The 27364-nt window shown below is 39.1% G+C and overlaps 1 protein-coding gene across 1 annotated transcript in view; it reads left to right on the top strand.

Annotated features, from left to right (window-relative positions):
* The window catches only part of col6a1 (collagen, type VI, alpha 1), a 35649-nt gene extending 18654 nt beyond the window's left edge, over positions 1 to 16995 (top strand). Inside the window, exons 21-35 of the mRNA XM_017699470.2 lie at positions 2554 to 2616; positions 2715 to 2777; positions 2868 to 2918; positions 3007 to 3042; positions 3307 to 3369; positions 8588 to 8653; positions 9483 to 9518; positions 10427 to 10463; positions 11167 to 11175; positions 11344 to 11477; positions 12768 to 12877; positions 12967 to 13153; positions 13303 to 13474; positions 13571 to 13600; positions 15522 to 16995. Of these exons, the coding sequence (XP_017554959.2) occupies positions 2554 to 2616; positions 2715 to 2777; positions 2868 to 2918; positions 3007 to 3042; positions 3307 to 3369; positions 8588 to 8653; positions 9483 to 9518; positions 10427 to 10463; positions 11167 to 11175; positions 11344 to 11477; positions 12768 to 12877; positions 12967 to 13153; positions 13303 to 13474; positions 13571 to 13600; positions 15522 to 16117 (1653 nt within the window). The 3' untranslated portion in view covers positions 16118 to 16995. The remainder of the gene's footprint in view (positions 1 to 2553; positions 2617 to 2714; positions 2778 to 2867; positions 2919 to 3006; positions 3043 to 3306; positions 3370 to 8587; positions 8654 to 9482; positions 9519 to 10426; positions 10464 to 11166; positions 11176 to 11343; positions 11478 to 12767; positions 12878 to 12966; positions 13154 to 13302; positions 13475 to 13570; positions 13601 to 15521) is intronic.
* Positions 16996 to 27364: the final 10369 nt, after the last annotated feature.

Genomic DNA, 27364 nt, shown 5'->3' on the forward strand with positions numbered 1-27364 from the left:
TGAAACGGCTGAGCACGGCCACAGGAACCCGGGGCTGCAATGCCAGAGAACAGTTTAAAGAGGACACGAAGCAAAGAAGTGGCAGAATAACGCGCCATTTTTATGGCGAACTCGAACACATTGTGTTCCTGTCTGTCACTGGAACTTTAATCACTCTTGTGATGCTGACGAAGAAGAGACTGAAGCTCCAGGAGTGACAGGCGTTCTCAGGCCGTCATGACTGTTTACCTCCAGACAAGCACGACACGCGAAGCATTCTTTTGCGCATGCGGGTCAGTTTGGGAGCGTGATCTGTTCAGACTGATGTCACATACAGATCACATTTAAAAGATAGTGTGAACAGCCAAACAAAAAAAATCGGATTTGGGGAGAAAATCAGATTTGGGCCACTTTTGCCTGCTGTGTAAACATAGCCTTAGAGTATATTGGCTGAGGAGTCAGGATTTCAGACAGGCCTACTCAGTCACACTATGTAATACAGTGAATAAAAAAAATGTAAATAATTATTGCGCCACAAGTTCATTTGAAACATTTTAAATGAACTTGAATACTCAAGCCTTGCAGATCTTAGTGGGTGTGTGACAAGCTAAGACCATATGTGTGGTATTTTGTTTTGGGACAATAGAAATCCTAATTGAAACATGGTAGATGAATCTGTTTATGCAGTTGTGCTACACACAAGACAATTTGACAAGTAATATATCCCTTAGCCTCAAAATAATTGAATCGTCAAAAGTTCTATTAAGTCTTTGTGTCAGTTCATACTATATTTACACTATCTGACTTTGTCTGTCACTGTCAGTTCAGTACGAAATGTGTGATTTGTTGTAACACTCTCTAAACCAGAGGTGTCCGATCTTAACTGCAATGGACTGTTACGGTTGCAGATTTTCATTCCAACAAAGCAAAAGAACACATTGTATCAAAACTGAAACCTACTGAGAGATAGTAGAATCAGGTGTGCTGCACCGGCCCTTTGCGTATAAGATTGCACACACCTGCTTTAAACAAATGCAAGACATTATATCATTTCAGAGAAAAAATGGGGTTATTTTACAGTTTTGCCAAGGGTCTCGTTATTGAAAAAAGATGGTGTTACACAATGTAGTTTATTAGCTTTTCTTAGGTCAGCCTGCTGGAAAAAACTTGTCAAGGGTGAAGATTCTGCAATAAAATATTGATAACATAAGGCAAAACGAAGCTTTTGATTAATGAGAACAGTAATTATAAAATAATCATGAAGCAGCTTCCAGAACTCCCATATTTCCGAAGTTAAAATACTATTGTTTTTTCATCAGTAAAAGTGATAGGTAATATACGTCAGAGCAAGAGGGTGAATGGTAATAAACCCCCCCTCCCCCTTTAAAAAGTAGGCATGGTAATGACCAATCTCTGGTAAAATATGTAATATTAATGTAGCACTTTTGCTTATCTCGATAAGAGGTTTTCCAAGCTGTAGGGCTTAAAAAGGCAAGCTGTCAAAATTGTAGGTTCAGGTTTATTAAGAATCCACCATTAAGTGTGCCTCAGCACATTTCCAACTCCACCAAGCTTAAACTAGGAATCCACTTGAGAACCTAACAGAGACGCACACTCACTTTGTGTTTCAACCTCCGCTTTGCATTTCCTGCTTGGCTTAAACAAGTAGTGCTGTAGTGATATAGCACATGCAGAATGGCCTCTCAGACTCCTTTTCCTCTTAAAAGCCTCATGTTCCTGAGAAAGAGACACCACAGCCATCCAGCTGTTTCAGTTCTATCTGCATTACCACATGGTCTGAAACAGGCAATGATTGGCCCCAGCCCAGATGTTGGGCTTCACAGTTATGCGTGTAAAGCCTGCTCTGTTGCCGCCATCTCAGAAATTCAAATCTTGTTTTATGGAGCTCAAGTACCAACTGAATGACCACTAAACGTTCTTTTTCTCTTTTTTTTACATTCACTGGCAGAGACATTTTTTTCCAGTAGGAGTGGGTGGGAAAAAGCAAAGTCTCTAAAGAGTTGGATGTCTGGACGTCTTTCTTAATTCATGACTAAAGGCCACTGCTCTTTCCAAATCCACCATTTTGCTGATTTAATTCTTCCATGTTTCAATATTCCCCTTCAGGAAAATGAATGCTGCACATGAAAATAAACAGTAATGTAATTTCTACTGAGTCATTTACCATAAGTATATTTTTAGTTCATGACGCTGTACTGCTAAAAGTCAGTTGAAGGCTAGACTTCAGATAAGTGTAACTTCAGGGTTTTATCAAAGCTTTTGGTGCTAATTTGTCAAGAATGCATTTCAGTGTTCCCTGTCCACACCCTAGTTTCCTCATAAGGCCTTATAAACATACACAGGAATTTGGACTTGATTAGATAGCTCAGCAATTGCTTTCAAAGGAAATCTAATCTGCATTTTCAGATAAGCAGCCATGTCCTCATGGAAAGTTCAGGCTTTTGTGAATGTACCTTTGAATAAAATCACTGATAGTTCTCATATTTTAAATAATCATAGTAACACATTCTGCTATTATGGTTCTCAGTATTTTTATTAAATCTCATACTTCAGGGTGAGCCTGGAAGGGCTGGGGCTCCAGGTTATCGTGGTGATGAGGGTCCTCCAGGGCCAGAGGTGAGAGATTTAAGCACTGAATATTTGCATTACAATTGAAATTTGGCATCTGTATTGTCAAAACTACACTTATTATGTTTTCTCTTTTTCTGCATTAGGGGCCAAAAGGACCCAGAGGAATTAAAGGAGCCCCAGGAGACCGAGGTCTGATGGGAGAGAGGGTGAGTTTGCTGTCTGTATAAAATGACTGATACAAGTTTCCACAAAAACTCCACAAAATGATGCCAATGCTGTTGATATTTAATCCATAGGGAGATGATGGGCCGCCAGGAAATGGAACGGAGGGTTGCCATGGTTTCCAGGTATAACAGTTTCCTCTTAGAAGTCTCCACAATTACTCAAAATATGTGAGTTGTTTCAGTAGGTGATGTCTCTCTGTCTCTTTCTTAGGGTTATCCAGGTCCCAGAGGAGATCCTGGAGAACCTGTAAGTATCTAGCAGTCATCGTAAGTCATCTTCTTTTCTATTCTCAAGATTCACTGCTGGTTACATTTTAGTAGTGCCTCTGACTCATGACAGGTAATTATATCAGTTTGATACATACAGTTTTATGACCAGTATCCTGGCTCAGCTGAAGAAGAGGAAAATGGACTATGACTATTAGATTACAACGTACTACATATTACAGTGACTCTGCAAAGACACAGACTCTGAAGTCCCATTCTTTTTCCTTTCTTTTTCCCTCTCAAGGGAAGCAAAGGACCTCCTGGGCCAAAAGGAGATGATGGAGAAGCTGGTGACTCTGGTTCAGATGTGAGTTGCTTTCAGCATAAATGAATCTATTTTATGTATATACCTTCCCTTCCCCAACTCACTCCTGTCTGTTTTATTTCCTCTCCACTATTCTATCTATAACTTTTTCCCTCTGCTTGACTTGTTTTGTATCTTCTTGTTATTTTCATCATCTGCCCATCCTCTGTCTAACTCTCTCGTGTGACAGCTAGCACACAATGAATTATGTTACTACGACTTGGAGTCTTTCTCAGCTCGTCTGTCTGATAACAGTCTGGTTGCTGACTCCAGCTTTGAGTTCACACAGCTGTGTGTATCTTGTTGTCATGGACACACGAAAGCACAATTAAAGGGGAAAGGTTTTTTTCTTGTGAGAAACCACAAATTGGACTCTGGTTGATGTGAGTTAAAAGGAAGTGCCATGATGATGCATAGTACCTTTATGTAGTATGAGGAACTCACTGAGAGGCTGTGCTCCAGGCTTTACTCTTGTTTTAGCCAAAATGACATGGCATGATCAACAGAGACTTGAAGCTTAAGTTTAGAAAAACTTGTACTAGCTCAGCTAATGCTGTTGGATAAACAGCAGTTGTATTACTAACTGAAGATGGCTTCTGAGTCCATATCAGCTTTTTGTCCATTGTTCATTACGTTGGCCTTTGGAAAGTATGGCTTACGCCAAGAATGTGCTTCTTTGAGGCCAAACTCCTCAGCTGGCCTGCAGTCTGTAATGGCTCCCAGACACTTCATATCCGACAGACTGATCTTCGGTTCTCCCAAAACACATGTGTACAGCTAGTGGATTGTGGAGATTGGACATAAGAGTGTTTTTCAGCATTTGTTTCTGTAGTGAAGTGGAAAGTCATGTGATAGACTGGACTGGATTAGTATAATTAATGAACCTAGATTGAGCGCTTTGTATGGAGCAGAAGTATGAACATCACTGGTGGTGGTACAAACGGTGAAGAAAATATTTCAATATTCAATATTACGGTGACAGTGGGAAGTTCCTTTTTGGCTCTGCTAGGCTGGTATGAATTAATTTAGTAACAGACAGGAAAAAGGAAGATTAAAGAAAGGAGGTAAGATGGTGGAAGAAGTAGCAAGGCTTTCGTGTGGAAAAACCTCAATTCAGCAGAAAGTGGATTCGGCCAAAAAAGCAGGCACAAGTGTTTCAGCACACAATAGCTCTGATTTGTCACAATGAAACCTGAGAATGCTACCAGCAGACAGTATACATTCGTGAATGTTGATAATTCTGGTCAGTGATGCCAATGGAACACAATGAATCCCCTGGCTTGGAATCATATACCTGCATCTGTTATACTGTTGACAGATTCAGATGATCTGTTGATTTAAGCCCTCATCTTCATATCCAAAGTCTTCTTTAAAACAATGCTCCTCAAATGTCTACCTCTTTAGGAGTTATGTTTAGACAGCACAGCCTCATAATTGTTTTCTGAGTATGAGTAAACCCTCGATTAAACAGCAAGTCACAGGCATTTTTCACTCTGTCTGTGTTTACAAGATATGTAGGAAATATGTAGGATTTACTCCAAATGAATAAACAGCTCTGGCCATCTAGGGTGGTCACCAAAACCACTGAAAACGTTCTATAAAGAGTTCACCCTTGCAAGGCTGTGTTTATTCCCAATGGAATCTGCAAGCTGGAGGGGTTTGAATACAGAGCTTGACCCTGATCGGGTGGCCATATTGTCCTGTAGTCATGTACGTGTTTTCAACTTTTGAAGGCTTCTGCTAGATAAAAATGCTCAGTTAAATGTATCATCCAACTTTTGGCATTTGTACCTTTTTATTCTGGCAGTTTCAGGGCTTGTGCAGAACAGATGTAGCGCAGTGCTTTAATTGCAGTCAGCACTTGTGTTCTGTCTCCATATGAACTAATACTTAGGGTGGGGAGGATATAACTTGCTGTAAGACAAGCTTCCCCTTGGAAGTGAAAAATCAAAGGTCTGTCTCAATGATGTCATGTTCCAGATTCTATAACAGTGTGATGTCACAAAAGCAGATTTACACCTGGATCTCATATTAAGAGCTCGTGGTTTGGTCAAAGAAATGCATCTAGGCAAAATCCCCATCCTGTTTGTCTCTATATTTTGAGACACATGAGAAGGTCTTCACTTCACGTTGGCTTTTGATGAACTACGTCTTATCACACAGGCTTATATTGAAACAATGAGCTAATTTTTAATATCCTTTTAGAAAATGACCAACATGGGTTATTTCTAGCTATATGAACTAGCTCAGAAGTATCCATTAAGTCTTCAGAATCTCATGAATTTGTCATCTGGGCTCCAATTTGAAGAATTTCATCAGTGCAACCTAAATTTTTTTTAGCCTATGTTTTTAACCCACAAAAGAGTGGATGACGAAAAGAGTCTATGTATGGTTGCACCTTCCTCATTTCAACATCTGCTTCATGGCTTGTGAGCCGAACCACATCGGTTTTGACAGAACAAAGTAAAAACATATGACATCAGAAGGACGTCTGAGTCTCTGGCCCAGTATAAATCTAGGAATGTTGTGGTGGCAAAAGAGAAATACTGACTGAAGAAAAGAGAACTGACAAAGAAAGGAATATCAAATTTGAAAGAAAAGTGCCATTCAGAACATACATTCTGTCTATGTCTTTTGTCCCTCAACACTATTGTTTAGCACCCTCTTTTACTTTGCCCAGACAGACCTTGCAAGCCTACCTCTTCATTCTTTGTGCAGGACCTTGCTTTATGCCATAAAGGCCCAGCAGTAAAAGCTTTTTGAATACAGTTATCCATGCACAGAAACTATATTGACAAAGAAAAATATTCCCCTTGTGCCACAGAGATAAAACATAAATATAATAACTTACAACTTACAATAATTAACTTACAGTGGTCATAAACTAAAATGTTAACTGCGGTTTTAAGTCTTAAGGAGCCTTCCAAATGCCTTTCTAATAAATAAAAGCCCTAGTGAGGGAGGAAAAGGTGAACTGTAGAGTTCAAAGTAACCATTAGGAGAACGCTTGAGCAAGCTTCATTTTTTTCTGCTGAACTCAGTGGATGATAAAGACTGGAATGGCTGGCCTGCCAGTTAAAACAAACGTCGTATGGTTAATATAAACTGCAATGATTAAATGAATAATCAACGGCCAGATGCAGAAAGCCTCCGATCAATCATCTGTCCAGTTTACATGATGTGGAAATGCTTTGATTTTGCCATTGATGTGACCTTTGCATTTTGTGGGGTACACAGGCAACCATATGGTGCTAGTTTCTGTACTCAGTGTATACTTCATTGTGGTGGTCTTTTGGAGACATACAGCCTGTCATGATGAAGTGCATAAAGGGTTTCTAGTGTCATCTTGTATGCATAGTTGCAGTGCTATGGTTTTTAAGCATAAGGAGTACATTTAGCTCTTGGATCATGACTGTTTCCTCTGGTATATGTATGTTCCAGGGTTTCTTTCTTCTTTTAAGATCCAGGGTTTCTTTCTTCTTTTAAGATTCTTTGTATTCTCTCTTCATTTCTATAAGGAATAACTATGCATGTCTGTAGTGCATACAAATGGAGGTAAAGATTGAGCTCATAGTCTCTGCTGTTGACAGTATTAACATCAAAGTATCGCTGATTCTCTTTTCTAGCCCACTAATTGTATTGTAAAGCCATTCTGCATTTAGTGAGACTTAGAGCTATACTATACATTTTTTAAATCATTATCACAATATTCGAAATATGATATTACTCTCTAAAAAATCACAGACTTCTTTGTTGTGTACTGAAAAATTCTAGATGTTCCAAATTTCTCTGGGTGTTTTAATGAATAAGGTGTTCATGTGATCCAGAATAATTTTGGTCAAAATAATGCAGACCAGTCTTTAATCGTGTCATTAGAGGTTCACCAGTATATTTCAGTATATTGCAAGGCATATTACAACTGCAATATGCACATTCTGTTGTTGAGTATTAACAAAATACAATGTTCCACTGTACAGTCCCAGTGTTAATGGTACTCTTGTGAAAGTCTTGTGACTCTCACAATAGCAAGATGAAAGATGTCAATATATGAATTTTGCATAGTTACTACTACATTTGTAACATGAAGTTTGACGTGAAAAGTTATTGATTAATAACAATATAACAATCCAAACCTTTTATGCACATCTAAACCACATATGTTATGGCCCTTTCTGTAGTCTGGAGTTTCTCTTAAAGGATATTCTGCTTTTCTGCTCCTGATGATTATTTGGAAGTCTGTTTATAAACATCTCATGGGGTTCAAGCAGCCTCTCCCAGGCCCAGGGGGCCTTAGATGGTCCGATGTCTAACAAGTTAATCACTGTGAGATAGAACAATGCAGCCAGAAAGGCCCTGGTCATTCTGTCCCTATTATTAGACCCTATGTGTGATGCTTCTGAGTTTTAAAGCACAGTTTAAAGGTAATCAAACCAACTTGGGAGGATAGCAGGTGGTTGGCATTATTCTTTCAGCTTGGCATACAAGTGTACAGTGAGTACAGTGTAGTTGTAGTTGCAGTGTTTTTTTGGGATTGGAAAAAACAGACAAATATTAAGAGACATTTGTAGCTTAATTTTATGACAACTTTCAACTGAAACATGAATTGGGTTTAGTACAGACATGCTATATCTGTAAAACACTGGGTGAGATTTGTGTACTTTAAATATATAAATATAAATATTGGGCTGCCACCTCTGACAGTTTTGTTGTGACACTCTTGATTTTGGGTTTTGCTCTGTGCAAAGAAATTTGCAATGTTCTGGCAAACTGAAATCTGGTACACTTACTAAATGTTACTCAGTAGATCGCTACGCTTCTGCATAGTGTATAACTTTCAACATTTGTAGTTTTACATGTGAGAAGAATCTTGTATTGTTGTTTGACAGTGACCATTGTCTGACAATGACTTTTGTTGACCAGAACTACTTTTTGGTGAAATAAATTGCAAATATTTTTTCTGTTGTATAAAAGCAAAAGAACACTGCATCATCACAAATAACAACATACCTGTGATGCTCTGTGGTTCTAGCTTTCTGTTCATAACTGCGATCAAATAGCTGTGTTATATCCAATAACACACTTGCTCTCATTTTCTATGTCTTAATAAAATAACCAAATTGTGGATGCATTTGTGTTAACTGGAAGTGCTGTGCTACTGGAGGGGATTATATTGCACTGGTTGTAGACTTGAGACTGACTTGGACAATCCTGTATTCCACAGAACAATCAACCAGGACGGCCTGGGCCTAAAGGAGCAAAAGGCCACCGAGGACCTGAAGGCAAACCTGTGAGTAAAGATAACTTGACCATCTTTACTTTATACAATGTACTGTAAATAGGCTTGAGTGCAGTCATATTAATGTTGCTTTTCATAGGAGATTTCTGAAAAAACACATGGCACAAAACTCTCTTGGATCATGCATGGAACGCACAGTTTCGAAAAACCACCAAGAACAGTTCACCCCAGAGGACACAGTAGCGTTTTGTCCAAAAACCTTTCACAGATGTCAAATACAATGCATTAAACATTAAACAGCTTTATGGTAGCCTTAACATAGCATACAAAACAAACTGGACCACTTTTAGACCATCGAGGTCTAAGGAGCTTTTATACAAAAGCCAAAAGTAAATACTGAAAACAACTGATTTACTCATATTCCAAGGAACACCAAATTAAATCTCTCATGCTGTGTCCTTCAGTGTTCTGAGTCTATTGTGCATATTTCTCCAGTACTGATGATGAACGCTGTCTCTGAGTTACGAGCCTGTGGGAAGAATGTCCAACCGCTCTCAGGCAGCAGTTCCACCATACTCTTCTGTGCTTCTGGACACCATCCAGAAAGGAGGAGACTTCTCTGCCTCAAAAATGTTCTTATTTGGAGCGGAATCTCTCTGGAGCTCTGTCTTCTTTTCTTTTGGCAGAGCCCATTCTGTGTACTCTTTATGAAAACAGAAATTGACCTTAGCACTGGTTTGTTTCTATCCAGGTCAAAGTTATAGAGAAAGCACAGTGTGTTAGCATATGGTATGGTTATCAGTGTGAGCTATAGAAATCTGTATGTAATTGTAATTGTAATTGAAATTGTATGTAATACTGCTTTCTTTGTAATGTCCAGGGACCACCAGGACCACCTGGACCTGCAGGAGCTGATGTAAGTTGGTCTTGAGTGTTTTTAGCACATGATTGTTAGCATCTGCCAGAATGTTTCACAATCGATGGCTGCCGTACTGAACCGTTTCTGTTGTTAATCAAAACGGATAGTTTTTGAACACTCACACATTCACATATCCATTGGAAACAAAAATTTAAAATTTACTGTATGTAAATGTTAGTAACCTGTGGGTTTAAGCAGCATATCGCTGCTGTTGGAACAAAACCTTGTATCTCCATTTTTTTCGTTTTTCAGTTTTTGACATAATTTGAAAATACCCATAGTCCTATATATTGTGTGTAGTTTCCATGATGATTGGACCAAAAGAAATGACCTACAATTACTTGAAAAAAAAAGTCTGGTTCCATTGACTTACATTAAAAATAGAGTATGTTTTTACCTTGTCCTGCAAAGTTACATTTTTGGAGATACGAGGTTTTGATCCAACAGCAGCATATACAAGCTTTACCTAGGCTCAAACAGATGTTCTGTTCAAATTATCTTCCTGTTAACAGTGTAGTGTTAAATCTACATGTGATCAGTACCATGCATAGATAATGCACAGCCAAATACGATAGCACAATCCTCAGGAGTGGTATTTAACCAAAAGCCAGGGATCATATGATTTATCAGCATGACAACTGTGGTTATCCTTCAACCACATCCTTATGGTAGTCCATGAAGAAATATGTTTTAAGAGAGAAACAGACTTCTTGCATTAATTGCTAGTCTTTGGAGAGAGTTGTTCAGATTGCAGAGCAGAATGTCTTCTAATTAAAACAAGATGGACATTTGTGCCTCCATTTTGTGCAACAAAATTGCTGTCTGAATGTCAGTTACAGAGCATTCAGTGCATCTCCCCAATTTAAGAGTAAGTCCGTTTACTTTTTCTTTTCTTCTGGTTCTAGGACTGTGAAATCCTGGATATCATTATGAAGATGTGCTGTGAGTTGTGTTTTACTCTTGGCAAACTGTGTTATATTTACTCATGACTTGACAGGCTTTTTGATCTACAGTATCATACCAAAGCTGCCATAAATGGGATCCCAGTCTTAATACTGAGCAGGCTAACAATGTACACTCTTGGAAGATATATAAATGGTGACAGGGCACGATACAACACAGGACAATGGGCAAGCAGTTTATTTATGCCACTGACCCAGACGAGGAATATATAAACTGGTTTTCTGAATTCTTAGTGCGGTAATCAGTTTAAAAAGAGCTCTGAGATAGAGAATCTTCAATAGTGATACTACCTCAATTGATATTATTAGATTTTTAAGCACTGAGAGCTTGTTCCTGACTGAAATACATGCTGTAAGGAATGGATGGCAAACAATGTGTTGAGAACATAAGGAACGTTTTTATGGCAGCGTTCTCCCAATATTTAAAGTGGTTTTATACAGGTTATGGCCTAGCCGTTGTGAAACAGCATGCTCCCATTGTCCTTAAATTAAAGAACATCTCAATTATCAGCCCAGATTGCTTTTCTTTTAGGAAAAAGAAAAGAAGCAGCATGTGCCATCAAAAGAGAGCACCCTTGTGTGCAGATCTAGCTTTTGATCCCTTATGTGTCACATTTTTTTTATCACTTCCTTTCACACAATGCAATGGAAATAAAAATACCTGTGGGTTTTCTTTTTTTCAGCTTGCTGTGGTGAGTATGCTTTTTTTCTCTTACTTTGAAGTGTATAAGAGGAAATGCCTTCAGAGTGTATTTGGTTTGGATTTGTATTTATTGTTCTTTTTCCCATCTGTTGGAGATGGCTGCTGATAGAAACAGTTGTTTTGGGAATTGTGGTTTAACTGATTCTTGTTTGTTTAGAATGTAAGTGTGGACCCTTGGACATTGCATTTATTTTGGACAGCTCTGAGAGTATAGGTGCCACCAACTTTGACATTGCTAAAGACTTCATCTTAAAAGTCATTGATCGGCTCATGAAGGATCAGCAAATCAGAGTAAGTCATCTGTGCTGATTGGTGCTCACTCAATACGTGGCCGCTCTTGTGTGGGCCATGTAGCCTTCAGTGAAACATTGACTGTTATTCATCAAAGTTGTGTAAAAACAAGCACATATTCAAGCTCCAGAAATGGAGTACAAATTACACCTGATTGACAGCATCAGAATGAGTGGTAATCTGAGTGCAGCTGAGTGGAAACAAACACTAGTGCCTTATTTACTTTATTTACAAATGACAATTCCTAGTTTACACTCATATACATATAAATGCAACATGAACAATTAATCTAGGTGTTGTAATAGTGAGCCAATAAAAGGAAAGTACTCAGCAAGCTCTTGAGCCAGTGGCATTATTGCTTCCATTCAAGTGTTGCTTAAACCACATATTTAGAATTTATGTCCTAATCTGATGGCAGATATTTAATTCGGGGGGAGGACATTGAAGTGAGTGCATAAATCATGGGTGAATATGTGTGAATTATTAATAATTTATTTAGTTGTTGTTGTCATACACTTTTATTATGAAGTAGATAATGTAATGCTTTGCACTGCGTAGTCTTGTAATATCTTGAGGAGATCACACACACGGGGAAAATGGTATATGATATGCTCATAATGTTAATTGATAGTATCATTATTAACTGAAAATATTTTAAATTTAAACACTACCTATGCGTCACAAGAGCGATGCAGAACGTGTTGCTTTTCATTGTACCTGTTAACAGATCAGAGCTTTCAAACAGGCAGCAGAGCCTCCCAGACCCACACTGAACTGCGCATTGTACAGCAAAGTACCGTAAAATAAGCCATTTGAATTTTTAAAAATGAAAAGGAAAAAAAAGCAGAAAACCTAGCAAAACTTTTTAAAATCTTGAATTCTGCTGTTATAGGCTTGAAACTGTTGCTCAATGACAAATCAGAATGCTGTCAAGGGTAAACTTTGGGTACTATGCTTTTTTATGAATTATCCTTTTATTTAGCAGTGTGGCTAATTTAACTGTTTATCCATTTGGTTAAAAGACATCTGTATAATTTCCTTGCTGTACTTGCTGCACTTAGCAGTGTAAGCGCTGCATGTGTGAACAACCTACCCAAGCAAGCTGTAGTGGTCTTGCAGCCATGACATTGCCTTCTCTTCTTTAGTTTGGGGGGGAGGGGGAGGCAAACGACTTAGTGTCCCCTACCTGTTCAATAACATTTGACCGTATGCAGCTTTGATGTTATCTTAATTTTCATTTTAAGATGCAATGATAATGTATCTAATTACCTCTGTCCATTCTGTGTGTAGTTTGGTATGAATGAGTCCAGGATTGGCGTGGTGCAGTACAGTGGAGAAAATGCACAGGAGGCCGTAAGGCTTGATGACCCCAACATCCGATCCCTAACTGATCTCAAGCAGTACGTTGAAAACAGAAACATGCTTCAACACACATCAGTTTCCCTGCATGTGTATATATTCAGTCACCAAGTTGTATTTCTGTATTTAGGGCTGTAAGAAACTTGCGCTGGCTGGCTGAGGCCACCTATACAGGAGAGGCCCTCCAGTATTCACTTAACAATATGATTGACCGGCTGATAAAGGAGAGGAGCGTAGTGATTGTTCTGACCGATGGCCGTTCAGATACTACTAGAGATGTCGTGCCTGTGAATGTGCTGTGCGGAAAAGGGCTGAAGGTAAGAAAAGAACATTTAATGGTATGCAGTACTTCAGTGAATCAGTTCTGACCCCAGAATACTCAACATAGTGAATAAACATCTAAAGTTTTGTTGTACAGTATGTAGTGCTTGATTTGTATGTAATGCAGTGATTTTCTCTGTGGTAGGTTGGTGGTATAGGTGTTGTAGACTATGCAGGTAGACCACCCAAGGGGGAACAACTGGATGATATATCCTGTGTAAGTGATCCCAGAAAAGGCTTCTCCTTTGTCCTTGACAACTTTGGCTTGCTCCTGGATGATAGCTTCCTGCAAAATTTGACAAAGAGAATGTGTGAAGGTAAGATACTTCATTCTGTTTCTCAGATCAGTTGATCATCATAAGATGTGAAAGCTTTGACTGAGTGCACTTTTCGTCTTCCTTTTTTCCCCACAGACAAAAAGTGTCCCAATTATACTTGTCCAAGTAAGTGTCAACATAATTCTCATAATGATACATATTTAATATATTTCCCCATGTCTACCCTTGCTGTTGATGATGAATATTTTGTTAAACATTTTCCAGTCAAAATTGAAGTCTACAGTCATGGCCAAAAGTTTTGAGAATGACACAAATATTATATTTTCACATGATCTGCTGCCCTCTGGTTTTTATGTGTGTTTGTCGGATGTTTTTATCACATACAGAAATATAATTGCAATCATATTATGAGTAACAAAAGCTTTTATTGACAGTTAGAATGAGTTAATGCAGCAAGTCAATATTTGCAGTGTTGACCCTTCTTATTCAGGACCTCTGCAATTCGCCCTGGCATGCTCTCAATCAACTTCTGGACCAAATCCTGACTGATAGCAGTCCATTCTTGCACAATCAATGCTTGCATTTTGTCAGAATTTGTAGGTTTTTGTTTGTCCACCCTTCTCTTGATGATTGACCACAAGTTCTCAATGGGGCTAAGATCTGGGGAGTTTCCAGGCCATGGACCCAAAATCTCCATGTTTTGTTCCCTGAGCCATTTAGTTATCACCTTTGCTTTATGGCAAGGTGCTCCATCATGCTGGAAAAGGCATTGTTGATCACCAAACTGCTCTTGGACGGTTGGGAGAAGTTGCTCTTGGAGGACATTCTGGTACCATTCTTTATTCATGGCTGTGTTTTTAGGCAAGACTGCGAGAGAGCCGATTCCTTTGACTGAGAAGCAACCCCACACATGAATGGTTTCAGGATGCTTTACAGTTGGCACAAGACAAGACTGGTGGTAGCGCTCACCTTGTCTTCTCTGAACAAGCTGTTTTCCAGATGTCCCAAACAATCGGAAAAGGGATTCATCAGAGAAAATGACTTTACCCCAGTCCTCAGCAGTCCACTCCCTGTACCTTTTGCAGAATATCACTCTGTCCCTGATGTTTTTTCTGGAGAGAAGTGGCTTCTTTGCTGCCCTCCTTGAGACCAGGCCTTGCTCCAAGAGTCTCCGCCTCACAGTGCGTGCAGATGCACTCACACCTGCCTGCTGCCATTCCTGAGCAAGCTCTGCACTGCTGGTAGCCCGATCCCGTAGCTGAAACACTTTTAAGAGATGGTCCTGGCGCTTGCTGGTCTTTCTTGGGCGCCCTGGAGCCTTTTTGGCAACAATGGAACCTCTCTCCTTGAAGTTCTTGATGATGTGATAGATTGTTGACTGAGGTGCAATCTTTCTAGCTGCGATACTCTTCCCTGTTAGGCCATTTTTGTGCAGTGCAATGATGACTGCATGTGTTTCTTTAGAGATAACCATGGTTAACAGAAGAGAAACAATGATGCCAAGCACCAGCCTCCTTTTAAAGTGTCCAGTTGTGTCATTCTTACTTAATCATGACAGATTGATCTTGTCCTCATCAACACCCACACCTGTGTTAATGGAGCAATCACTGAAACGATGTTAGCTGGTCCTTTTAAGGCAGGGCTGCAATGAAGTTGAAATGTGTTTTGGGGGATAAAGTTCATTTTCTAGGCAAATATTGACTTTGCAATTAATTGCTGTTAAGCTGATCACTCTTTATAACATTCTGGAGTATATGCAAATTGCCATTATAAAAACTGAAGCAGTAGACTTTGTAAAAATTAATATTTGTATCATTCTCAAAACTTTTGGCCATGACTGTATATGAGCAGTTTGTCTGGTATAAGCAGTTCGATTTTGGCATTTAGAATGAATTAAACCCACAAAAAAAAACATATAAGTTTACCTAACCGTGGTTCCACTCTGGAACCAACAGCAGATTTTACTGCAACAGATGTTGATTACCTACCAATCATGTAATAAAAATGTGGACATATTTGACACCTAACAATGTCTTTAAAAAACTAGTTTGGCTTTTAAACACAATCTTTGAATATTTTATTCCAGTTTCCTTCAGTGAACCCACAGATATCCTCATTATGATGGACAGTTCAGCTAGTGTGGGGTCCAAGAACTTCAAGATGACTCAAGACTTCACCAAGAAGCTGGTTGAGCGGTTCCTGTCTGCTGAGAAGAAGCAAAACGTCCAGATTCGTGTTGCTGTTGGCCAGTACAGCGACAATGCCATCATTGAAGCTGATTTCTCTGACATCGCCACTCAAGTGCTTGATCCGGTTGCAGAGGCCAAGTTCAGGAACGCTGGCACACAGGTGACAGAGGCACTCAGTTTTGCCATCAACCGCTTCAGAGGTAGCAGGACCAGGAAGAAGAAGCTACTGGTGTTTTCAGATGGCCGTTCACAGGGCATCAACAACATCCAGATAGAGAAGGCAGTGGAGCAGCTGAACAACAATGGCATTGAGCTTTACGTTCTGGCTGTCGGGAATCAGGTGAATGAAGCCAACCTGCGCACTTTGGTGAGTCGAGGGCGGCCCTACGACAACACTTACGCCTACCGCCATCTGTTCAAGGCCCCTGACTACCGTGCTCTGCTCAGGGGTGTCTTTTACCAAACTGTGTCACGGAAGGTTTCACTGGTCTGAGGAGAAGGGAATGTAAGCTAAGAAGAAAAAAGTGATTGGGCAATGGGAGGGGCAAAGAAAGAGGTGTATCAACAACAACCATGTGAGGGCACGGCAGTAGAAACAAAGTTTTTTTGTTGTTTTTTCTTCCTCAGTCAATTGTGACTCATATCTCAATTTACATAATGTAGGGTTTTTAATAGTAATGGATTATGTTTAAGAGACAGAAAATGATTCTATGTAGTATGGACAGTTACCATTTGTATGTCACTTGTATGTCTTTGGAAGGAAAAGAGATTAATGAATGTAATCTCACAATCAAGTCATATCGTAATACACTTTTGTTGGACCCCAGGTTACTTTGGTGCTTCCAACATATGAATTCTAGATTTATGACCATTCATATTCATTGGAAATAAGTTTTTTGTTGAACGTGTCCATAGTTCTATACACAGAAAATATTCCTATTTGCTGGTCAAGAATTGAGCCTCTCTCTATGAGATGATGCGTACACTGAGTCATCCTGGCTATATATGCAGAAAAAAAATCCCTGTTTGCAGCAAGATCTTGTTTAAGTAATGTACACGCTCACATTGTGCTTTTTCTGAAGCCTGGGGTAAAGCAGCCCTCAAACCTGTCATTGATCTCATTTTTGAATTTCATAGTGTTTCACTTGAATATGAATTTGGTGCTAACAGTATACACTGAGGCTCCTCTGGTCACTCAAATATACAAAAGCAAAGTTGTTTCAAATGTCTCAGTGCCTTTAATCAAATACAGTGTTTTTATTACCACTAGGTTTGTGTAAAAATTCATATGTTTCATAAATGTATTTGGAACCAGCCTTGGGGCTGCTGTAGAGGTATTTTCAATAAAGAATGCTTCACTCCACGACTGCTGCATCTTGTCAGAAATCCAGTTTCTTTAAAAAGTAGCAATGGAAAATGCCAAATATTGCCAAATTTCTAATGTGGGTGTGAAACTGTGCCACTTCACTGGCACATTCTTAACTACAACCTTGATTCCAGGTTATGAACCTTTTTTTACTATTTGTATACTTTTTGTAATATTTGGCAAATTTCTAACTTTGTGGGAGCAGCAATAATAATATACTAAGTAAAATACATTTTAAAAAGAAAACAAATATTACCTGTGTCGAGCCCAAGAAAACTCAAACATGATGCAGACCGCCAGCCAAACAGGACAGGAGATGTTTCCACTGGCGTGTTAATGATGCTGTCAACTTGGTGTCTTTTCACTCTTTTGGTGTTATGTTTAGTTTTTTTCATCAAAAAGCACATCACGACAAATCTAGCGACTTCTTGGATAAACCTTAGCTGTTTTCCAGAAGAGAGAGTGTGTGTTAGCCAGACTGAGGTCGCATGCTGTGAGAGAAAAACTACGATGGCTATTCTGTCACTAACTTTCTCTCTGAGTGATCATTTTACACGTAATTATAGCTGAAATCACAGTATAGCCATTGTCTTTAATTGACCTTATGTCACTTATGTGTTTGATTTTGTGGCTATAAAAACAAAATTTCAGCAGCACAGAGCAGCAGCTTGGAAATGGCTGCTGATTAACGTAGTCTGTCTTATACTCGTCCGTTATTTAACAACAGAAACAGAAAAATATATAAATGAGAACAGTTTTATTGGGAATTTGGTTCGATTAAAATACAGTATAAGTGAGCACAGAGAGTAGGAGAGAGGCGATCAGATGTAAAAAGCGATCGGAATGGAAATACAATGCGATGATGTGATAAATATGCTAATTATATGCTAATGAGGTAATCTAGTGACCTTTAGCGACTTTTTTCGAGCAGGATCCAAATACGCTCCACTGAAATGACCTGGCAAGACCCACTGCGACATCAGGATTGTTCTTTGAAAAACAGAAAATAAAAGTGCCAGTTCCCCTACGGAGCCCTGCCGGTGACATCCAGTATAAATAAAAATAAGGCGTGGTCACAAGATCTTAATGCCTGGCTATGACTTACTAAAGCGTGGGAATCATCGCAGATCATGCCTTAATAAGCTGTGGTCAATGCTTAATTATCTCAACATACTAAGCTGTGTCCACTCATTAGGATCTCGTTCCTATGCTTTACAAAGTCATGGCCCGGCACTGATTTTATTTATACAGGAAGTCACCAGCAGGACTCTGTAAGTTCCACCGCGACCTAAGACAGTTTATATTGATAAACAAACCAAAAAGAGTGTCAGAAGAGCAGAGATGGGTTACTGAAGGGAAAAGAACATCCCGAAAGACCACCGGAGAGGCCTGCTGATCTCTGTGTGTGCCAGATGGGTACTTAGGTTATCCGGCACGTTTCGTTCTCAGCTGTGCGGCTGCTAAGCCATTATGTGTTAGCTGGTGAGCTAACAGCTAGCAGGCTGGTGAACGTGTGCTGTAGCACCACCTTAAACATTTATTAGCCTAACGAAGTGGGTCTTGGGCTTGGAGGGACTCAACAACATAGACACACAAACGGATGAGGGTAATCAACGGAAGTCCAGGCAATAAATCAACATGCTAGTAAATAAACGTGGCGCAAGGCCGTAAACGCTGCCTTTTGCTCTCATTGTGCTGTTCAATATGCACAAGAGAGAGATTCAGACAAACCGCATGGAGTGGAGATGAGCTCTGAATTAACAAATGCTCTCTCACTCGCACATTTTTAATATAGTCTAATGTTTTTAAGTCACTGTATTAATATTGTTAACATCACAGTTCTTGGTCCGAATAAAGTTGAGAGAAATGTGAGCGTTTGTTGCCTGTATGCCTGACCAAAGCTAACACTGCGCCCTGTTGAACAGCTACAGTTTTCCATTGTTTCCAATCGCTGGAATCCGGGTCCCTCTGGAAGCTGGCGTTAGCAGGGTACCACCGGTAGCCTATGTGATCGTCTTAACGCTGCCTTTACCTGCCAGCGGTACACAGCCGACATGAAACCCTGTCCAGGCTGTCATAGTGGCTACTACATGGCGCCAATGTAGACGACATGGAAGTTTTTAAAAAATGCTCCTGTACTGAAGCTGCTGTACTGAATGCATGATGATGATGAACATTGTAGGTGTAACACTTGAAGCAAATTGCTGAAGTGGTGGGTCGTTATAATAACCAGCCTCAGAGACATCAGTGTTGGAAGTTCTTCAGTGTTGCAAACTTAACTTAAACGTTAAGCTTTAAACTTTAAGCTTTAACGTTAACTTAAACTTTTGACATGTAATGTTAGTTAATGCTGTGGCTAGTTAGCGAGCCACATTTCTCTGAAAAGTAGCTTTTTTTCCCTTTTTTCTGGAGTACCTGGTAGTTTATATAGCTTTCCCAATACAATAAAAACCTCACAGAAAACAAATGTCTATCTATTTAAATCGCTTGTAATAATTTCAGTTACAAACAAATTTTGTGTACATTTTAAGGAATTTTTAGTAATTAAGGATTGTGTTCTCACACCTTATGTGTGGGGTGGCTTGGGGGTCTTCTTACAGCAGCCCATTCATGCACCCTGCCCATTGATGTTGGGCCTAATAATCAGTTTCCTTTAATAGCAGTATCATTTAAAACATTAAGTTTTTTGCCCTGCAGATTCCAGTTTATCACCAAACCGATAATGGGGCTAGTGCACCTGGATTACTAGGCTGAGGTCTTTGCCTTGAATATGTAATTGATCTTTTTAGATATCTGTTAAACACATAGTGATATTCATTGCTTGTTATGCGAGTGCTTGTGGTCAGAAACTCTAGCAAACATGAAAGCTTGTAAGTAGGGATGTGTAGTCTGACTAATTCAATAAAATCATTAAACTGATATCATTTTAACTGAGAGATATAAAAGGCAGCAACAACAACAGGGGGGGGGGGATCAAGGTGACCAGGGTCCTCTCTGTGTGGAGTTTACAAGTTCTCCCCATGTCTGCGTGGGTTTTCCCCCCACAGTCCAAAAGACATGCAGTCAGGCTGTTAGTACATGCTAAGCTGCCCCTAGGAGTAAGTGAATGTGTATGTCTGTCTGTCCTGTGATGGACTGGCAACCTGTCCAGGGTGTATCCTGCCTTTCGCCCAATAACAACTGGGATAGGCCCCAGCACCTCCCGTGACCCAGAGGGAGAAGCGCCTAAGAAGATGTGTGTGTGTGTGTGTGTGTGTGTTCTGGCTACTGTGTTTGTAAGCCGACTGACTCTTTTTCATGAAGGGCAGGACTTTTTTCTGCAAACAGACACTATTTTAAGCATTCCAAGCTTTCCAGTAGGCCCTTATCACATACTGATCCCGTTATATCCCGAAATGGGAACAGAACAGGTAAAAGCACACCCGGTTAGCCTGCCATTCCATTCAAAACATGGAAATAAGACGCTTCACAAATTGTTTTAAGCACCTCTCTCATGTCTCAGACCAGTTTCTGGAACAATATACACACAACACACACCAAGAAGAACAAAGGATATATGCTGTTTTTCAAAAATGATGTTTTTGACTTCCAAGGAAAGTTGCTTTAACGTAGCCAGCTAGCTTAGCTAACCTGACTGGAAATTGTTAGCTTATTTATTTATATTTAATATATTAATGTTTTTATATGAACGTCATTTGAATGAGGAAGAACCCTGAACCTCACAACACACTGGTTTGTCACAGTTACAGCCAGGAATGAGGAGACAGCTGCAGCTGCAGCATTATTGTACTGAGTTGGATAATCTCAGACATGGGCTACAAGCAGTTTAAATTTACGGTTGGAGTGTTTTTAAGGTTATGCTTTTTTTGTAATATGAGAAAACCGCTAGACCTTGTACTTCTAATGAAGGTGAAGTAGGTTTGCAGATGTTGTAATTCTGTTCTGGCCACTATACGTCATTTAAAGTCACTGATGCGTCGTTTAAAGCAGACAGGAAATTTGAATAAGAAACCGACTTCATTCACCTTCTTATCCTCGCTGTTGACGTCTGTTTCAAGCTGTTTGGATGCTCTTGCATAAACACATTCTTGATGCATGGGCTTTTGAGAGTTGTCCCAAAGGAAACAGCAGGGTACAGCACCACCTCTGAGCATGAATCAACCTGAAGGAATTGTGACAGCTACAAAAATGAAAGCTGGCTGTGTTATCTCTCCTTCTCAGCAAAGACCCTATAAAACTTTGTTTTAGAATGTCCTTGTTTTCAGTCACTTACTTGCCAATATGGTCTCGTGTTTTTTACAGTGGCAAAGTAGAACATAATTACTTGCAGAAATGAGCAAGATTGTCATACGTTACAGACCTCATAAAGCATAATCTCAGCATTCCTGTATATCTTCCCTGTATTCCTGTGGTGGAACATAATAAAACAGAATATTGATATCAGTAGTAAATGCGTTGGTGCCCTGTTCATTTAAAACAATGGTATTAGATGCTTTTTACCAGATACTAAAATGTTCTTGTGAATGTAGCCTAACACTTGCAGATTCATGTTTGGCTCCTTAGCTGCTATTTTATTTCATTATACTAGTCAAACCAGGGAATTCCTGTTTTTTCCATAGCTAGATTGAATTTTTTTAGCATCTCATGCTACTGACTTTGGGCCATGGTAATTGTACGGTTTCAGTATCTTTATCTTTAAGGAAAAAACACACATTACTCTTTTAAACAATTTTTTTTTTATTTGGTATATAAACAAATAAAACTTCATATTCAAAAAATGGCAAAAAAATCTTGTCTTTATTGTATGAAATCAAGGGGAGAAAAATGTTTAAAATTGAAAACCTGTACATGCTTTGCCTTCTCTACTTAAATCACAGAGAGGTGTCGGTGTCAATTTGTTTGTAATTTCTCTCTGTGATGTTTTGTAGAGTGGGAATTTCTTTGCTGCTGAAATGTGTGTTTGAGGGGACGTTATAAAAGTGGAGTGGTACAGAGTGCTGTAAAACACCGGCAAGGAGAGCCGAAAAAACACCAGATTAATTTTTACACTCTACTTGTTTAAACTGAATGAAACAAAGAGTTCAGTATGTTTCATCACAGCTTGTATTTGTTTACCTCTTCACAAACTGGCTGTTTTACTAAGCTCCTGTAACTTACTATTTAGCTGTTTACTTAAAAGACTGGCTGCTGAAGTCATGAGCACTGTAGCACATCGACTCAGAGTGTCTGCGTCAGTCTGCAAACCTCCATTTAAAAACAAAGGTTTTTAATTTTTGGACAAAGCATGGTGGCCAGAACTTCTTTCTGCCTCGCTACCACTCACCATTGTCTCTTTGGAACTGAAGGATTTGTTTTAGTTCACCTTCTTTTCTCTAGTTCATATTGGCAAACAAAGTGCTGATAGTCTGGAGCACAATCAGCAAGTTTGGACATGAAGATAACAGGCATATCTTAATACTGTAGTCTACATGTGTGTATTGAACCATAGGGGTGTGAATGGTTCGACAATACACCGTGTACTGTTGCATCCCTACTTACCTCCTTTCAGGCTTTGATCGGTCTGCTGTTGTTTGGAATTGCTGAAGATTGTTTATATTGTATTTAGTGCTGCAGTCATGTTTATGAATATTGTGATTTCTAACAGTTACTCCTGGTGAAGAATAAAATTTGTGACTGCCTGTTGTGGAAATTGATGACTTGCTTAATAAAATATCCTAGCCATACAAATTCTTTCTGCATTATTTTTTAGCATTTTCTGATTCTTTTTTGATTGTCAGCCGTGCTGCTAACACTCAAGCCATATTTCAGTAACCCAGGTATCACAGCAAGCTGCAAAAATGCTCTGCTTTCTAGAAAGAAGTTGTCTCTTGCCATCATGTTAGCTGTCATGATGGTAATGTTAATGTGACATCGGGCAATATCTGATTTAATGCAGTTAGTTCTGTGTCTGACCAAACAGGCTCCATATTTCACATGTTAAAAAGTAATTGTTTAGATACTATTAGTGGATATTTGTGAATATGTGGAAATTCAGCTGGTTTAAAAAACAGAAAAAAATCTCCAAGGCAAGTGGCCCCTCAGACCCCTTATTTTTAGTGGCCAACATCTGACATAATGTGACCAGAGCACTGGGCAATAAGAGATGTCAGCCCCTGACATTAGGCATGCATTCCTACAATTGCTCTTTTACCTGCAGAAAAACATGGACTCAGTGTATTGAAAGTGTTTATTGGGATTCTGTTTCTTGCTGACTGAAGGGAACAGATCTTTTAAATGGACTGTTCCATCTCCTCTCGTAGATGTTCATCTGGAAGAGGAGATCCGTTGATTGAGCAGGCTGCTCTATTAAGCTGTGTCATATTCATGGAAACATTCTTGAACGGTGTCGACATTATGGAAGAGAACATTATCCTGCTAAAGAAATTCAATTTGAATGAATTTCCACTGATGCATTTCTACCATGATGATGGTGGTGATAGTGGTAAATGTTCTGAAAATGACTACCAAAATCATTGCATCATCAGTAGCAGTCTACAGTGTTTATGCAAAACTTAATAGGTAGGTAGACTTGTGTTTTTCTTTGGCCTCTTAACAGTGATAAAGAGTATAAACCAGGATTCATTGACCCATGCAGTGTTGTCCTAATCCTGTACTATCCAGTGATTGTTAATTTTGAATATTGGCATGGTATTGGTGTGGTTGGGATAGTGTAGTGGTTTGTCACTATACACTACACCAATGAGAGTCCTTGGGCAAGACTCCTAACACCAACTTGGCCTACATATGTAAAAATGATCAAACTGTAAGTCGCTCTGGATAAGAGCGTCAGACGAATGTAAGAACGAATGTATTGGCCAGATGGCTTTTGAGTCATGGGCCATTACACATACACAGAGGACACTGTTGAGCTTGACAGACCCAGCACCATTGTAGTCCCACTACTATGCCATTCAAAGGTACTTGACCTGCTTTATTCTTGGGCACTTTCACTTAAAGAGTTCATGTTTCTTTACCCTGACTTAACACCTTTATCTGCTCTATGTCAAGTGGATTGAACAGGTGAAATCGATTAAGGATTACAACCTTCACTTCCTGACAGGCTGTAGGACTAAAATACTATAAAGAGAGTCTTTAATCCTTCAAACTGGCATATTTGGGCCTGCACTTCAGTTCCTTACTCTCATAATCTACATAATAGTGTCACTGTAGTTGACAGAATATTTATAATAAATACCAAATCATAAGATGATTAATTAATTACTTGTAATTAATCACTCACCTCTGCCCTGTCCGCTGCAGGTGCTGAAACCATGATGCCAATCATGTTGAAGGTGCAGCCTCTCTCAATTGTCAAATACCACTACAACCTGAAAAATGGGTGTTCTGTCTAGCAGCAGCTTTATTTGACTTGTACATATATATGTATGAGCCATCAGAGCCAGAATCCAACTCAGAGCCACCTACCTGAGAATCAAGTTCCTCTCAGTCTGCAACAAAATAATAAATAGGTCATTTTTCCCCTCCCATTTACGCAAGGTGTAGCTATCATAAGCTAATAGAGAAGTAGTAGTGTGTGACCTGTTAGCCTTGTTCCGTAGGTGATAGAGTCAGCGAACACATCCCACGTTTACCTTGTGTGGTCTTTGGGTCAAGTAGGCTTGGCTACTCAAAGTACCACATTGTGTCGTCAGTCTAACTGAAGTTAGTGATGCAGGCAGTGTCTGAAAAGGGCTTGCAGTGCAAGCTGGAGCCGCTGGGTACTGACCTAGCTCAAACAGCGCAAATGGGATAGACTAGACCAGCTGATTGATAGCACCTTTAGCTTAGCTAAAGTTATCGAGGCTCTCTCTAATGCACTCTTATTTTTCTAACGTTGTATTGTTAAGGGTAAGTATTTGCTAAGTATTTAATGTTATCAAGCCATGATTTCAGGCACACCAAAAATGTTAAAGAGTTTAATGTTCCAACTCCACAGTTCATAGTCTTTTAACGTGTTTTCAGCAGTTATTTTTTAACATGTATAATGTGCTTAGAAACAACTCTCTGAATTCTTTTACACAGACTTTATGGTTAATGTTTTAAACACAGTATTTTAAATTAATACTTTACCCAGTGAGAAACACATCCATACAAAACCTTTGAAAGACTTAAAAGACTACAAAATCAGTTTTTTGTGCCCTTTGCCATCTTTTCATTTTTCAAACAATAAAGACCAATACGATAAGGTACATCTTGTGAGAACAACAACTTAGCTATAGCCAGCAGTGTATTTTCTCTCTTAAACACTTTTCACAGAGATTTTTCACAGCAGTTTTCCCCAGAGCCAGAAAGAACGTAAAAATTCATCTGGCATCTGTACCAGCTAAAAACAATGCACATGTGGGTGTATTGCTCTCATTGGAAAGCTGTTGTGCCTTTGACACAATGTAGTGTGTAAGTAATCAGATCAGTATTTGCTTGTTTGTTTGTTTGTTTTCTTTGTTCTTTCTGTTGTTTTGGTTCTGTACTCCAGAACACTGGAAATAAAACAGTGACTCTGGAGTTAAAATTCAGACTAGCAGCCTTAATCCGAAAATCTGTATGGGTTGACCATCTAGAAAACAAAGCCCTTTTTGTAAATAGTTGCACATAAGTAATTCGCCAATTGGCTTCTGAGTTCTTACTTGGCCAACTGTCTGTCATTAGATTATTGGTTCATGCACATAGGCTAAGAAAAAGACTTTGATTCTCGATTACCATTCATATCTGGAACATGTTGCTGTTGTAAACATAAGAGCCAGAGAACTGTCAGTGTCAGTGAAGTAGATCATTATGAGGCTTGAAAAAAATAAAGGCTTAGGTGCCAAATCAAGTATTTCATATACTGTTAAGATGCGATAAAAAATCTGGCAGACCAAAGAAGAACTTAATAATAAGTGAGGAGAATAGAGATTAACACAAGCACTGCCAGCCTCCATTATAAAAAGGCCAGGTTATAGTTTGTTAAAAAGCACATACAAAAGTCTTGTCTTATGTAGAAATGAGACGGAGATTAATCTGAAACAGAGTGATTAAATGAAGTCAAGGTGGATGGAAAAAAAATCAACAGTACGTCATCTCCTCTGTGAAACAGAGGAATAGGTTGACAGCGTAACCAGATCAGTTGTCATCTGACATGACGGCGGATGACGGCAGGAGGATGAATATATAAAACCTTTTCTCAAAGCAATTGAGTGAAGGTCAAAAAGCTGAACGCTATTAACTGGCCAAGTCAAAGACCTGACCAGCATTCAAATAGGCAAAATAAACAATTCCCAAGAGCAGTACTTACGCAAGGGTAGCCAAAAATACAAAGTACTTTGTCTCTGTTGAGAAACATGATTGCAGAATGTCATTTTCCCAATACATGTACACGCCAAATGACTGAAGAGTATGTCAATTGTTGCTCAGGTCACTGCTAATTTCACCACCCCTTCACTAAAACCCTTCACTCTTCGCTGATTGTCCATTCACAGCATTGCAAAGGTAAACGTACACAAGTTAATTTTATTAAGACATTAGAGAAAGTGTGTAATTTGACCCTAATTTCCTAAATCAAAGACACAAGGAAAAGTGTAGGATCTGCATTAAATCGTGTAGAAGACCGTGTTACCAATTATACAGAGCATGTCAAGTTAGCTGACAAAGTCTTTTTGTTTTTGTGGCTCATTTGATTTAGTGGCATATTTAAGACAATAAAATAAAACAAAAGTTTAACCTGAAACATGTAGACAGGTTCCTTATTAGCACTGTCTAGTGAAGGTTTCTGGTTTGTATTACATAACATGGGATGCAGGGTGTAAGACAAGAGGAAAACTTACATTTATCTTCACAAAACATGCAGGACACCTTCCATGCTGAGACAGTCTAATGGCAGAATGTCAATATTACTATCCAGACAACTTTAAAAACAATGTCAGTGTGTAGGCTACAAAGCCTGCGAGAGACATCATGCTGCACAGGGAGCTACAACTTAAACAGTCTTGTGCGCACCTGCGTGCTACGTAGCATTTTAAGCCGAATTTAATGGTGAAAGTCTTGTTAATGTGAATGATGATAAGCTGGGAGGTAAAACATTAATTTATAGTTAAATGCTATCAACTCACTAAAGGCAGGCACATTTTACACTTGCCCTACACAGTTAACAAAGTAGTCTATTGTATACTTTTACATATTATACATTTTACTGGCCTGTTTGAAACAGCATGAAGTACAATTTGCAGACTTTTGCTGTTAGTATTGGCTCTCCAATTGACTTCCTACAAACACAGGCTGATTATTTATAATCCATCTTTATACACTTTAGAAAGCCGACACAAAGAGAACTAAACTAATATCAACAAGTACAAGCTTTTG

Source organism: Pygocentrus nattereri, chromosome 15 (assembly GCF_015220715.1).
Source record: "Pygocentrus nattereri isolate fPygNat1 chromosome 15, fPygNat1.pri, whole genome shotgun sequence".
In the NCBI taxonomy this organism is placed as follows: Eukaryota; Metazoa; Chordata; class Actinopteri; order Characiformes; family Serrasalmidae; genus Pygocentrus; species Pygocentrus nattereri.